Raw genomic sequence first — 16,414 nt, 5'->3', positions numbered from 1 at the left:
TTACATATGATTACAATAAACTGCTGGTTATTAATGTCTAGCTGTGTACATTAATCTTAGTTGGTATTTTTGGTTAACCAGTAGAATTTCCCATATTTCCTCTTGGCATATAGTTAGTACAATGTTCAAAACTCCAGATGCTCTTCTAGATTTAGTAGAAAGCATTTGTAAATGGTCAACTGCAATTTCAAGCAGAGGATTCGCTGTCTTTTCCAATGTACATTGCAAGAGTATTAAGGAGTCCCAAAGTTTGGGTATCTTTATATATCTTTCACCTCTTTATTCTTCACAGTATAAGGGTTGCTTAACAAAATGCATATGCTACTGTTTCCTTCCTTTGTTACCTTGACTTTGATGATATGCTGTAGGCGTCCTCAGGCGAAGAGATGAGTTCAGCATTGTTTCCAAGCTGCAAAAATAAAAATGTGATAGTTTATTGTATATTTTCTTTAGAAAAAGAAACTCGATCTCAACAAATGTGAACAGTTACACACTGTGGAATTTATATCCAAATAATCGAACCAAATCCCCTTGGCTTTGTTGCTGTTACAGTGTACTTCCAGGGTATTCTTACTGTGACTATGTCTTTATTTATAATGTAATATGTGTCCGCTTTTGACTTAGAGACCAGCTACCCCTCCAGTCACACACTGACTGTATCTTTGCTTTAGAATCTGTTCAGCGCTCCGCTCAGCTGGTTTTGCACTCTACACATGCCACATAAATAGCTATCACACATTTGAGGCCAGTCATGCCATTCATATGATCCAAAAACAGTGCATGGGAACATTTGAAGCAGGATGGCAACTAAATTAGAGTGCTTTACCATGATTTAGACCATAGGTACTCACAAACATTTTCCCAGGGGCCGCAAAGTTTGGTCTTTGGTGTGACCAAGGGCCGCACTGATGCCAGCCCGGTGAGGGAGGTGTAAAGTGGGTGTAGGGGAAGCGAAGCATGTATATCTAGTGGCTGAACTCAATTGCTCAATGTGAAACCAGAAAACCTTGGATGAATCCCGGCTTTTCCATTTGAGCAAATAGTGTGATCCTGGGCAAATTATTTATTTATATTTCCCTCCTTTTTCTTCATAATCACATATAAAAGGACCTCAAAATACATGACTTCAGGATAGGTGCTGAAGAAAACCATCTCCTGTGCTTGGATGTAATTGCTAATGGCATTGCTGTCAGGGAGGGGGAGTGGGAAGCATGAATGTTTCTAAATTCATGTCTAAAGACCATCACTTTAAAAAACATACTTCTGAATGCACTGCTATCATTTGATTTACTACGGTTAACGGTTTTTAAAGGTCAACGAAATACACTTTTTGAATTTTGAAAAGACTATCCTATTTTTACAAGTTAGCAGACTTTAAAAATGAAGGTGTTCTTAAAGTTAAGTGCCTAGTTACTATGTTTCCCTAACTACCATTAACCTTTAAATAAGTGTTTGCTGTATATATATATATATATATATATATATATATATATATATATATATATATATATATATATATATATAATTTTTTTTTTTATGTGATTGCTGAGTCGAGTAAACAGCAGTCCAGTGTTGCTACTGCCCAGGGGGCCGCAGTTAAAGGTCAGGTGGCCCGTACTTTGTGTATCACTGATGTAGACAGTTAATTAGACATGAATACTAAATTTACCGATTTGTACATATAGGAACCAATTTAAAGACGCATTTTGAAGTATGTAAAGTAAGACTCCTGTAATACTCTTTTACATACCTTTACTTCCCTTTGGGAATTTTCCCCAAAACATCTAAACTAAAATGGAAATAAAATGGAAAAATTCATTGAATATTCAGACAGTTATCACAAATTGAAAGGACTATGCCCGTTTTGCATTTCTACTAAGAGTGAGTTGGACTATTCCAGGCTAAGTAAAAAAATTAAGAGCCTGTGTGTGGGCTGAGCCAGTGGGGCTCCTATCTAACTCAGCCCAGTATCTCCCTAGAGGTACCTGTTGCACATGGGCCCTTTAATACATTGGCTATGGACTATAAGACCTAATAATGTAATTGTGCTTTCAAAAAGAAATATCTTCATTTCTGCCGATAGTGCAACTCTGTAGTGCTTCACTGTAAGTCTGTAGTGCTTTAAGGTATCCACATAGATGCTTAACACTTCACAAAGAAAAAGTCATCAGTGCAAATGTAAATTAATGTGGCCATAGTTTCACTCCTTCCCATATGTTAAGTTTTGATCATATTTCTCTGAGCAGCTCATTAATTTGATTTGAGCTTTTAACTACTCTACTGGGGCATGTTAATTACTCTGATGGACAGCAGGTAGATCAAAGATTCCTCACACAAAAAGCCCATGTGAATGGGATTAAACCTGTTCCTGAATGAGAAAATCGGTGTGGGTAGAATCCGCATGAGTTAATTGCATTCATACTGCCTGAAAAATCTAGGAATACCCTTCCCAATAGGGAGCAGTTACACATCAGTGTCCAGACTCATGAGATGGCCCCTTTGAAGCTTTGGTGAGAAGGATCCAGTTTGGCAGCGGCAGATAAGCTGTCAGGGATCTATTAGGGCCAACAGAAAACATCAACAAGGTCTTCTTTAATATACCAATAAACCATAGCAAACAATCAATCTGTTAAACAAACCCCCCCACACACACACTATCTATCTATCTATCTATCTATCTATCTATCTATCTATCTATCTATCTATCTATCTATCTATCTATCTATCTATCTATCTATCTATCTATCTATCTATCTATCTGTCTATCTGTCTATCTGTCTATCTGTCTATCTATCATTCTATCTGTCTATCTATCTATCTATCTGGCTACTCCAATCTCTCGATGGACTTGCTGAAGGAAAAACACAACCACAGTGACATCTTCAGACGAAAACAGTCAGACTTATCCAATAAGAAATATACTGCTAAAAATATCAATTAAGTATTAGTAAACAAAGGCAATCATTAAAAGGAAACACATTTACTATCAGTAATTTCTTTAAAGTAATAAAGATGGCTCAACAAAATCTTCACAAAAGCGTCAATTCACAGGGAGCAAGTGTGCTGAACATTGCAATCCCTCTGAAGAGTAAAAGCTAGCCATTACTTCCTTTGTTATTTGGTGACATGGAAGAAGGTTTGATACCAGGGTCAAGAAGCACAATATATGTCATTTTAGGAACTGTCATGGTGGGTTCTAAAGGCCACACCGAAAAACTTTTTAACTCCATTTTAAAAATAGCTGAAATGTAGAAAATTCTACTGAATATCCCGAATGGGACTGCTGAGGTAAGAACTTAGTTTATCTGGAGTTTGCCTTTGTTCACCATTTTATCAATGCCATAAAATTGATGGTAGGACTTGCATGTTGCATGGTCTGTGTTGTGCCTCCAGTTTTGAGCAGACTCATGGGGTTGAGGCTGCTGTCTTTCACCATACACTGGGTTTAAGTCTGGGGGACTTCCAAATATACTAAGAATCATGATGTGCCCTCTGTTTCCATCCAACTGATCCTGAGACCTCCCCTTGAGGGTCATCTCCTGAGTGCATCATAGCACTGAGACCCTACTTTCGAAAAGGTTCCTTTGAAGACTAGGCCTCTGAAAAGACTGTCATGCGCATGGAAAGGAGGGCCAGCCGTCTGTCTACAGGCATATGGAGTCCGGTGGTTCGATGTTTCATCAGGACTTCCCAAGATTATCAGAGTTTATACATCCTGGAAGGGATCCAAGATGTTCTTGATCCCTCAGGGGACCATAGAATACACACGTTCTTCAAGATAGGCTGGGTACCTGACAGTCACCCCTGAAGCCAGAGAATAATTAAGTAGTCTGGGAGAAAGTCTTCTCTTTCTTCCCTCATGATGTCCGACCAGAGAGGTAGTACCTCAGCTGCTGCTGCATGCAGTGTGTGGCATGGACACTGCTAACAATCCAGTCACCCACTCAAAGTCAGGACTGTGGGAAGACATCCTTTTGCCAAGCAACACTTTGTCATCTTCTGTACCTGTTTGTCATCAAAACCCAGAGATGAAAGACCAGGTGAATTTGAATTGTTCTGAGTCTTTTGAGAACAGTTTCTTGAAATGCTTTTTAGCTTTACCATTTGGAACGCCAAACCTCTAACTTCATATTGAATTAGATATAAATAGTACAGTTACCCGAACTCACCCTACTTCTTTTATATTGTATTTGTTGTGATCAAACCCAGGTGGAGCCATACATAGATAATTTGGGTCCGGATTCAGAAAGTTAACTTTGCATATGTATTTGTAAATGTACTCCTACACTTAGGTGTAACCATACACTTGTTTGCTAGTCACAATTTTCAAGTGGAGATTTACACCTAGATATAGACTTTAGAGTCTTCAGCCCATCAAATTAGGCAATGGAGACTCCTACAACTGAATTTCCTAGTGTAATGTTTCTATTGGCAAGTTTCCACCTGTTTGTGGAGGTCTCCGGCACTGGGCAGAGATCTCTCCGTAGGAAAATATAGGAAAGTCTTATAAGGTTATCAATTCATAAAATAAAATAAATAAAAATAAGTTAATGTAAAATATGAATGTAAAATAACGTTAGACAATTAAAATTTACCTAAGAATAATTAAAGAAAAAGATACAAAACATCTCCTCAAATTAACTTTGTATTAAATTGTAAATTAATTTAAATATATCACTCAATTTTTCAATATTATTTTTTATCAGTACTTTGAAACTAAAATCACTCACATGCAACAGAATGTTTATCTTTATTCCATCTGTAACAAACAAACTATAAATTAATTGTTTTCTTAGTTTTAACGTTTAAAATTGATCATTATATATACACACACATTCAGAATGATTTTAACTGATTTTACATGATTTTAAATTGAGTGTAAGCTTTATAGCCTGCATCCACTGTTTTCTACGGGGTTGTTGGAACTGGGGGTCTCTAGTTGGCTGAGGTAGGTACCTTAGTCCAAATAGGGACCCTTGCTTCTCGTCAGGAAAAGGAGGGACACACTCGTAGATAACCCCTGCTCACCCTCCGGTAGCTTGGCACAAGCAGCCAGGCTTATCTCCAAGTCAATGTGTAAAGTATTTGCAACCACACTCCCAGTAACACAGTGATAACACCACAAATGGACACCACACTGATTTTATAAAAATAGCGGTATCTTTATCAAAAGAAATACGATGAGACTAAACAAAAGAAATCCAACATATGCGTATTCGTAATATTTCACTTTGCCGGTTATTAGGCCAACAATCACTCTTAGGTTCTTGAGGTATTAATGAGCAGTTCACACTGATCTAATGCAGTCCTAATGCAATTCTATGCAGTTTGTAATGTAGGAATAAGACCGTCCTTAATGCAAGTACTTTTGCAGTTCGTAATGCAGGAATAATGCAGTTCGTAATGCAAGGAATAATGCTATAAGCCAACCTGCGCAGTCAGCTGGGGCACCACTAGGCCCCAACAGCAGAGACAATGGTCGTAAACTTAAAGGGGTGGCCCGGTACTGCTGGGCAGATACGGGCTGCTCGGGGACTCAGCGTGTCTAATGCGTGCAACGGGAGAGAGATCAGATCACTCCTGTACTCCTCCTGCACGCCTCGCCCAGCCACACAAGCTTGTGGCTCCCGACCGGAGTCCAAGCCTTACCTGGGGGGTGCGCTGCCTCTCTCTCTCTCTCGCTCGTCGGACATCCAGCTGGGGGGTCCCGATGACATTGCCGCTCCATTGCTAGGTGACGCTGTGGCCGGACGGGTTCCGGTGCTGCCTTCTCCTTCGTTGATGATCTTGGGCAGATTCCTCTTGGAAAACAACGATCATGATCCCTTTCACCTTGCAGCTTCCTTAGCTTCAAGAAATCCATCAGCACGTTGCGGCTCTGGCCGGCGGCAATGATCTTTACTCACAGCCTCAGTTAGGATGACGGCTTAGGCCACAAACTGCAATGCAGCAGCATGGATGATGTTTCACTCTGCGGGGGCAATGCGGTCACGGGGCACCTCATAAACAGCACCACAGACCACACAGCATTCTCAGGTATGCAAAAGCACACATCGCTGAGACACGATTGGAAACTTTGATGTTCCTGGGTTTCCAAAACAGGGGGCCAGCTTTCCTCTGGCCCTTGGAGACAAGTTACTTCGAGACACAGCACACATAAAAGTCCTTTCAAGCAGGGGAACACAGCACACAGCAAAGTCCCTTGTCCTCTCTTAGTCAAATCAGCAAACTGCAGGCCAGCCCCAGAACACACAGCAAGGGCAGTCCTTCTTATCAGTCTCTTCAGCTGTTTTTCTTTGGCAGAGGTTCCTCTTGATCATGTAGTAGTTTCAATTCTTTTTCAGTCTTGAGTTCAGGGGTTTCAGCACTCACATTTATACATCTAAATTCCTTTGAAGTTTGTGTTCAAGGTGCTCTGAGCCCAGTCCAAACCAGTTCTGGGTGTCTTCCGGCCAGTGCACACCATCTTCCTTTGATAGTGAGGGTCTGGGCCTCAGACGCTCCGCAGGAGTTGGAGCCATTCTTTTGTGGCAGCTGCACAGCCTTCTTCACATCCAGGGGGCTGCTCCTCCCACCACACCAAATGCATGCCAGCCTTTTGCTGTCTCAACTACTCCTCCCTGGTGTCCGGACACCTCCCCAGACCCTGTTACATCCAAACCCAGACAGTCAGTACACAACCAGGCAGACCCACGCAGGATGGTTAGGACAAGAAACCAGCCACTTCTAAAAGTGTGGTTTCTAAACACACAATTTAAAAACCATCCTCACAAAAAGATGTGTTATTAAATTCTGAGTTCAAGCACACTAAACTCCATCTCTCCATCTTATACCGATGGGAAGATATGCTGGAAACATGTTACACAGCATTCCCCATTTGTCCTATAGGCAAGATAGCCTTGCAACATTGAAAAACGAAATATGGCAGTATTTCATTGTCAGGAAATGGTTCACACCTCGGTACATATCCTACCTTTCACATACACTGCACCCTGCCCAGGGGGGTACTTTAAGCCTACCACAGGGGTTTCTGATGTGCATAAAAAAGGGAAGGGTAAGGAAGGGTAAGGCCTGGCAATTGGGTTCACTTGTCAGAACAACAAGGCAGTTAACAAACTGCGCGCAGGCACTGCAGGAGCAGGCTTGAGATCTCTTTTTAGGGCTACTTATGTGGGTGGCATAATTAGTGCTGCAGGCCCACTAGTAGCAGTTGCATTAACAGCCCTGTCACACATAGTGCACTTTACTAGGGACTTTACTAGTAAGGCAAATATACCAATTATGGACAACCAATTACCATAACACTTTACACAGATAGCATATGCACTTTAGCACTGATCAGCAGTAGTTAAGTGCCCAGAGTCCTAAAACCAACAAAAACAGGTCAGAAACAATACAGGAGGAGGGCAGAAGGTTCAGGGATGACCCTGCAAAGAGGGCCTAGTCCAACAGGGGCGTTTTGCAGGACCAGTGTTTAACTATATGTCGTGTTTTACCTTCTTCAAGGCTGGGCTGGAGGACATTTACACCTACTTTTTCATCCTTATTATGATTGCAGTAGAATTAAATGTGCATGTATGTTTAATGTTAGCATGTCCCTTACTAAATTCCTCCTTATTTTTCTCCTAACCTCACATATATTGTAGTAATTTTTTATCATTTCCACACCCTTTACCCTTGTCCTTCCCACATTTACTATTAAATCCGATACTTACATTTGTTGAAATCTCCGACACTGGGGTGGGCATCTCAGTAGAGAAAACATAGGAGACACGGAGGTGGATGCTATTGGGTGAAAAGACTATAAATGTATTTCAGTGTGAATTGGAACGAAGCTTTTATAAAAAAACAAGATTGAAGACACTGATTGGCGCAGGGAAGGTTTGGAAAGCAATTATGAAAATGTTTAATATCCCGAAAATCTATTCCTATCTGCAACTGTATAACTCATCTCTCTTTCCTCAACTAAAAAACGATAATAATTTGCTGATGTGGAAAAGGCTGGGGCTTAGATCCTTGGGAGATTTAATGGAAGAAGGTGAAATTCTGGGGTTCGAAATGCTGCAGGAAAGATTTGGTATTCCAGACAGTCAATGGCTGGTTTATGGTCAAGTTACCAGGGCAATTAAGGCAGTCAGGCCACAGATTTCACATACAGCAGATTTTCCACTGATTGAGTTATTAATTAGAGGTTGTAGGAAGATTAAGATTTTATATAATTGCTTATTGGACCAAATCCCGGATGATATTGAGAAGGTTGAGTCTAACTGGGCGACAAAATTAGGGGATTCTGATGTTGATCTGGATCTTGCTCTCGTATTGAATAAAAAAATATTCCGGGCATCAAACCTTCGCGCACAACACTACAAGACTATTTTTAATCTTTACCATACACCCGCGAAGATATTTGCCTGGGGTCTAAGCGAAAATGATAATTGTCCCAGATGTAATGAAAGCCAGGCAGATATTATACATATGTTTTCTTCCTGTAAACAGTTGGAAAATGTTAAAAAAGAAATAATGAAATTTATGGAGGGGCTGCCAGGTCAGTCCATCGACCTATCCCCTACCTTAATTTTACTGGGTACAGACTCTAAGTTGGGTTTAGACGAGGCTGAAAGAGATCTAATATTTTTATCTGTAGCGGTACTTAGAATTTTAATTTCTGCGGCGTGGAAAGATACGAACCCCCCATCCTTTCAGATGTGGCTCTCGAGATTTCTAGGAATTCATAACATAGAATCCTGCCTCTACGAATATAAAGGCATGAGGCAGCGTAAGGAGGGTATACGCCTATGGGCTCCTGTAACCAATTGGAGAATAGATAGAAATGGGTAAAAAAAAAAAATTGTTCATCTCCAATTAATTGAAACTGATTTCTAACCCTATTTATCTATTTATTTATTTATTTTTTCTCGTTCCCGCTAACAAGATGGAATTAAAAATGTATGTAAATATATCAAATATTTATCAGATTCTTATCTTGTATGTAATAATTGTTGAAATTTGTCCATTTATGTACCATTTTTATCAATAAAAAAAAAAAAAAAAAAGGAGACACGGAGGTGGAACTCTTCTGCCAAGGTTGTGTGAATGCATTTTGTAGTATGTGAGGTAGTACTACTGGAGTAGTACTTCACATACTTCAAAATGCCCATTGTGAATCAGGCCCACTATATTAAGAGAGCAAACTGTGACCCATCCCTGATTTAGCCACATAAAATACTTATGTGATGCTCTCAGTCTAAAGGATTTACGGCTTTCCCTTGATTCATCTGTCAAAGGTACAGCCATGATCCTCAATAGAAATAGTTGGCCTATGTGGATAGGATAACCAGGGACATATCAATTCAAATCCATATATTTTATATACATGCCAAAATTTTAAACAGGAAAGAGGGGAGTTTATTTTCCCCATTGACTAATGTTGAAACAGCGACACTTTTAGGTGGGAGACGGCTAAAATAAAGATATTTTTGGTTTGAAAATCAGAAGTCTCTGCCTAAATCTGATCTGTGAGCATGTATGATTGTATATCTCCAACAATCTAACCAGGGGGCTTGAACCATTCTTGGATGTGATTGCACCTGCCCCAGACCTTCTATTTTATGTTTAGAATGGGTGTTCTCCCCTTTGGCAAACTGCTAACGAATAGGGGAATTCAAAAATGTTATTCAGGTTTTGATTGTGCAGTAATTCCACTTAAACTCTATGGTGTGGTTCTTGTTATATTGCCTGTTACTTAGGAATGAGAGAAGATCTTTTGGCTTTCAGTTTTTGCTGCTGTGAAATTATGTTATTCCATTGAGACACCTACAGGTGTATATGCTAAACAAAATGCCATTAATCACCCCTGGACCATTCGCTCGCAGTTTGCGCTAGCATACAGGACTTACAGCCAGATTCATCAAAGTAAAATCGGCTCGCAAAGGGCCAGATGCTGAGAATCTGGCCCTTTGCGAGCGCTATTTTTGCATTTGGGATTCATCATCCCAAATGCAAAAATCGCAAATCTAGAAATCACTCAATTGCGATTAATTGCATTTAAGGAATCTCATTTTGCGATTCCTTAAATGTAATTCATGACCCATTTGAAAATTGCGAATTCGCAATCTGGGGCCGCTATTTACCACGAAGTATAACTTCGTGGTAAATAGCGAAAACTTAGAAAAATGCACCTTAGTGCATTTTTCTAAGTTGATTGTTACACACACACACATGTCCTTTGGACATGTGTGTGCGCAACACCAGTGTACATGACCATTTCAGGGGTGCTACAGGGTGTCCTTTGGACACCCTGGCACCCTTGAAATCGCTTCCTTATTTGCGATTCGCTAATTGCTAATCGTAAATAAGGAATGACTCCCCATTCATTCCTATGGGCCTTTAGGCCCATAGGAATGAATGGGAAAGCCATTCCTTATTTGCGATTAGCAATTACCGAATCGCAAATAAGGAAGCAGTGGAAATCGCAAAAAATATTGCGATTTCTACATGCATCCCGTTTTGTGAGTCTTTAATAGTGATTCCTTAAAAATCGCTATTAAGGACTCGCAAAACGGGACATTGATGAATCTGGGGGTATAGCACACTGCTCTTCTGTTAAATCTGTGAAAGTTTTTTCGGAACATTTAACTTTTAATTATTTACACTATGTAATAGTTTTTTTATTTTTATTGTTTTAATTGTCATTTAACGTTGAATACAGTAATATCAGGAACTCACATGCATTGCAATCAAGAATGACATAGTGACATACCTGCATCTCATATCAATTCTGTAATCCATATCAGCTTATATTAGGTCTGTTGTCATGCTTGATATTACATTGGGACAAATATGAATTATGTAAAAAACGACAATATTCACTCCAAGTAAAACAGCTGTTAACATCTGTAGACACCCATCATTCAGCATCACTATCCATGTTCATACTAGATTGTAGACAATCCTTTGTCCTTGACTTAAATCCCAGTCCTTCGTCTTACACATGTATCATTCCCAGTCTAGGGTAATTTAGCTCGCTGTGGGTTAGACAAGAAAAAGGCCCCTAATGGTTCCCAGCTATCCCTTAGTCGGGACGTCATTGATAGGAGTTCTGCACATGTTAGGGACTGTTCTTGCCAAAGTGTGAGAACTTGCATCCACTCCTTAAATTTGGGTCTCTTCCCAACCCCAACTGCAAGCCACCCGGCGCTTCGCTAGCAGCCATGTCAATTTCTATATACAGCTTCTATTTCCTATGTATCCCTAGAAAGCCATAATACACTAAAGATCTGCTGCCAATTTTGATATACTGTGCTGCATTCCTATGTCAAGTGTAAAAAATCTGCAGGTGCATAGCTACAATGATCACATTGATAGGTGTCTCGCCATTGGAATCTATGCATTTTTGCCGGTGTATAATATAACCTGTGTAGAAATTTAAAATGTATTATATGTAATCGACTACTAGAGGTAATGTGTCCAGTTTGACAACAACTGAAGTCCCATTGCTTGTCGTCGAGCACTATTCCAAGCTCACTCTCCCAATATGCGCGTGCAGGTATCTGGCATCCGTTGAGAGAAGTTTGTGTGCTATGATATAGTAGAGAAACTGCGTGGGAGGGAGATGTGGATTGTAACAATTTGTGCAGTGGGGGTAATATTGCACGTTCTTGTGGGAACGGAGGTGTGACTGCTTGTATACTTTGCCTTAACCATACATATAAGAACAGCTCAGTATCTTGAAAGAATTGTTCGCATGTATGAAATTTCCCATCAACATATAAATCCCCCCATGTCTGTACCTGGGTATGTTGCAGCATTTTCCTGCAGCTTGTTTCTTTGGTCACATTCAAATCAGGGTGGCATGAAAGAGGCAGCAGGGGTGAGTACATCATCCGTATTCCCAGCTTTTCAGCTATACGACTCAAAGCTATCACTGTGCGTGCAACTGTTGTGGGATCAGCCTCCCTCTTTTTAGATTGGCCTGTAATAAATCCCGTCTATGGTGTTGGTTCCATACAGCCCATTTCCACCAATAAGTGCGCCGTGGGGGTGGCGGGTAAGAACCAGTATGTCGCGCAGTGTGCTTGTGCACACAGATTGTACAAGTCTGGAACCTTGAAGCCAACCTGCATAAAGGGGCGTTTTAGTATTTCCCATTGTAATCTGGGCTGTTTACCCCCTCCCCCCACACACTAATCACGTCATATGTGTCTTAAGGGAAATGAAGAATGGCTTTCCACAATTATAAGGAATGTTAATAAATAGATAGAGCAATTTGGGTAGTATCACCATGTTTATTAGCGATATTCTACCAGCCATGGAAAGAGGCATGGTAATCCATCTTGTGATAGAGTCCGTCAAAGCTGTTATGGTTTTGCCATAATTTAAGCGCATCAGCTCAGTTTTGTCTCTGGTGATCATGAACCCTAGATACTTTATCTCCCCTTGGCACTATTCTTTTGGGTAATCCGGGGGCATGGTAGAGCGGCCCCAGTAAGTGGGAACAATTGGGATTTTCCTAAATTTTTTTGTACACCAGAGTACTCTCCAAAAGTGGTGAATTCTGTCAACATTGGGCTTCTCTCAGCACCTCCTCCTCATTGCACTTTCATTTCTGCACTGCATAGATCTGCTGTTTCTTTTGTGTACTCCACATTTGGGTGACTGGAGGCAGAAAGAGAGAAGTTTTAGCTTCAATACTCCTGCTCTCTGTGCTCCATTGTCTTTTGCCAGTCTGGCTGGCAATTCCCCCTTTCTACTTGCCTGCCTGTTTTTCTATTTAACTTTTAGCTGGAGTATTTTATCCTACTTATTTTTCTATATTTGGATACAGTAAAGAACAAGCTGGGGTGGTTCACATGACAAAACAATAAATAATGGTTCACATGTGTAAAAGGTCGTTAGGGACAACAACATCATCAGGTTTTAGTGGGGAGATAGAATATGTTTAGGATATGGGAAAAAGTGGTCGAATTTTGCAGCCATGTCCAGCAACTCACAGGTTAGCCCAGTAACAGGTAGGTCAGAATTTACAGGGAATACACAATACAGTGAATTTTCCTAAACAAAAAAAGGGGGTCATTGAGTCAGGAGGAAGGACTGTTATGTCTGGTGAGGTTTGGGCATTAAATGAAGGATAAGGGCTTTTACACCAGGAGGGCTAGGGACAAGAATCAATCGTTTTAGGTCAGGAAAGTTTCAGACGGCTATGTTTATTCATTTCTATAGTTGGGATAGGTTGCCCTCCAGCATCAGTGTTTTAATATATTGTAAATGGTATCTATATAAATGTTGGTACCTTCATATTTGCAAAGTAATGCACACTTTTTTAAAGTTAGCCTGCCAGAAATAATTGTGGATGTTAGAGATGGAGGGTGGAAACCGGTGGTCAAATTATGCAGGAATCTCTTCCGAACAACTTTTTAGGTCTCACCTACCAGAAAGTGCATGTGTTGTCTGTTGTGAGTTGTATTGTTAGCTTACAGTGGGCTTAGAATCCATACATTGCTTACCACTGGATGGCTTCATTGTCACTATAATTTTCTTGCTTCTTATTATTGATTAGCTTGTGCGGGCTTTCCTTCCTTTTCTTGTGTTTGTTCCTCCCCTTAAGCATGGATGAATTACTTATGTCCCTCCACTCCTCATTTTTCAGGTGCCACAAGAGTGCATGTGTTTTGCAGCTGTCTTCCTAGTGTGCTTCTCTTCCCTCTCCACACTCTCTTCTTGGTGCTTCTCCCTCACGCACTCCAGTCGCTGTCACCCGTTTACTTTTTCTCCCCCGCTCTATGTTGCTCTCTCTCCCTGTTAGTTTATGGCCCTCCCAATGCACTTTCACTACCGGCGCCCCATGTTGCTTCTGTACCGCCATTGGTTTTGCTTCTGTACCGCCATTGGTTTTGCTTCTGTGCCGCCATCATATTGCTTCCTCGCCCAAGTCCACTATGATTCTGCCCCTCCAGATTGCTTCCACCCCCCCTCAGTCTCCAAGTTGCAGTCTCTCACCTGTGTTTCTCCTTTTGCACTTGACTCTCAGAGAAGATGGATCTGCTTCATCAAGGCGCAAAGGACCTGCACAACTCTTGGATCAACTTGGCAGGGGAACAAATACTACATCTCCAAATCTAAAGGGTTGAGGTGGCACCAAGAGCCTTGGAACCTGCAATCACGACCTGGAGTGTCACAGTGCAAGAGATCAGGCCCCTGCCTTCCATTCACTGAAGTGCTCAACTCCCCAGCCCGCTACGCTGATTACGGCTTTCCACGCTGTGTTTCCTGCAGTTCAACGTCTCAAACAAATGACAACTCCTCCACGGCCAAAACAACCACCCAAACCTCCTATAAACTATAGCTGTGTCCTTTCTCTAGTGCTCGCTTAATATTCTTTAGGATCGATCGCGAGAAATAATAGTTAACACGGTCTTCAGGTGAACTTTACTCACTGTGTATCACGGGACTGCAGTTTGGACACCGTCTGCCCTCAACGCTGCTTTCAACGATGCCACTGCACCTGTTGGTTGCTACGATACAACTGAGCCGCAATGTACACAAACCTGGCGAGACGAAACGACAGCGTGTGCCAGGCATGGCCAGGCGTACGGACTACGGAGACACAGAAGGGCGTGGCGTCAAAGCCCCTGGTGCAAGGCCACAGCCGCTGTATACACTGTGAATTACGAGAATAATCGGGGTTCAGGCACTACGATTGACTCCCAAGGCCTCTGGGCCCCGGTTACCGTACCTGTTGCAGTAATGCAGTAATGGAAGCCACGCCCATGAGACTATCATGGGACAGGGCTGCATTAGGTCCATTGTTGCCTCTGTTGTGTTTATCTGACCGGTGGCTTTGAGTGGCACACCAGAAACCCACCACAAAACTCGCCCGTTTTGTCATTTTAAGGCCTATCGAATTGTGGCTCATATTCTGTGCAATGGATCAAGGGAAGATATCTACGTCGTATTCCATGGAGGGTTCAATCAATCTTTCATCCCCCCCAAAGTGGATAAAATGATTACAGTAAATCTGGGTAACAAAGGACAAAAGGCACCTCGGAGTGAAAGTGCACTTTTGAAATGCAAGTAATCATACATGCCAATCCACCGAATTCAGGTGGGAGACACCCCATTTTTTCAAGCAAAATATTGCCTTATTTTGTCTGTCCCCGCAGAAATTATCAGAGGGAGATATATATTTTTTAATCTCCCATTTTCCCCTTCTAAAATGTTGGCATGTATGGGTAATGTTTGCATGTTCCGTTGTGCTACTAGGTCTATTTATTTGTAAAGAATGTAATTTCTGTTTGACTGAAGCATTGACGGAATCTTGGTACAATGATGGATGAGTCTGCCTGAGGTTACCAGTGTCGTAGACCTTTCTGCTGTGAAGGTTGTCCGTCACCAGCACTGTACAGCCCAAAAAAAAACAAATGTCATCAAATGAATGGCCATTGAAAACCTGAAGAGATCTTTAATATAGTCCACAACTGCAGGTCCCAAATATTATCTATACAAACTGACTGATTCTTTCCATCTCACAAAGACACTCAGATATGGGATGATAGTGAAGATGTTCATCACAACAGATCTCTCCACTTCTCTATCCCTCCAAACATGCCAGTTCAGGAACAAAACAGTAAGCAAAATCTCAGGCTGGCCAACCCAGTGCAGTAACCTGCTAAGCAGACTATGGTCCTGATTTAGAGTTTGGCGGACGGGCATTTACTCCGTCAGGGTGACATAGTAAAGTACCCTCAGGGAGTACCTGCCTGTCATTTTTTTTAGATGTCCGCCGGCCCAGTGGACATCTCTTGCAACTACAGTAATTGCCATTACTGAAGTTCCTGTGAATGCATGCAAAGTTTGATGAACGACTCAGTCAACACGATGCAATTGTGTGACAAACTTTAAATTTTCATTTTCAAAAATAAAAACCCAAAGTAGGATATTATTTTTGAAAATAAAATAAACAATGACCTCCTCACCATGGGAGTTTTCACTCATAGTTTGGGGTCCGTTTTACAGTTTTAACTGTCCCTTACTGCCAGATTTTACCTGGTGGTGACTGACTGTGAAAACTGGTTGTCTACCACTTTAAATAGGGTGCGTAGTCAACTGGCCAAACTTACGACAGCCTCTTACTCTGTTGAACTGTTAGAGATGTATCAATCAATCAATCAATCAAAGCATTTGTATAGCGCACTACTCACCCGGAGGGTCTCAAGGCGCTGGGGAGGGGGGGGTCCGCTACTGCTCGAACAGCCAGGTCTTGAGCTGCTTCCTGAAGGCGAGATGGTCCTGGGCCAGGCGGAGGTGGGTCGGGAGGGAGTTCCAAGTCTTGGCGGCGAGGTAGGAAAAGGATCTTCCTCCTGTGGTGGTTCTTCGGATGCGGGGGACGGTGGCGAGGGCGAGGCTGGTCGAACGAAGC

The 16,414-nt window shown here is 41.6% G+C and overlaps 1 protein-coding gene across 1 annotated transcript in view; it reads right to left on the bottom strand.

Annotated features, from left to right (window-relative positions):
* Positions 1–16,414, bottom strand: part of LOC144824359 (uncharacterized) — a 73,260-nt gene that overhangs the window by 35,188 nt on the left and 21,658 nt on the right. Inside the window, exons 2-3 of the mRNA XM_078683472.1 lie at positions 15,321–15,393; positions 345–409 (exon numbers count right to left, since the gene is read on the bottom strand). Of these exons, the coding sequence (XP_078539598.1) occupies positions 345–409; positions 15,321–15,393 (138 nt within the window). The remainder of the gene's footprint in view (positions 1–344; positions 410–15,320; positions 15,394–16,414) is intronic.

The sequence above is a fragment of the Lissotriton helveticus genome, chromosome 3_1 (assembly GCF_964261635.1).
Source record: "Lissotriton helveticus chromosome 3_1, aLisHel1.1, whole genome shotgun sequence".
In the NCBI taxonomy this organism is placed as follows: domain Eukaryota; kingdom Metazoa; phylum Chordata; class Amphibia; order Caudata; family Salamandridae; genus Lissotriton; species Lissotriton helveticus.
This window is presented reverse-complemented; position numbering and strand designations above follow the sequence as displayed.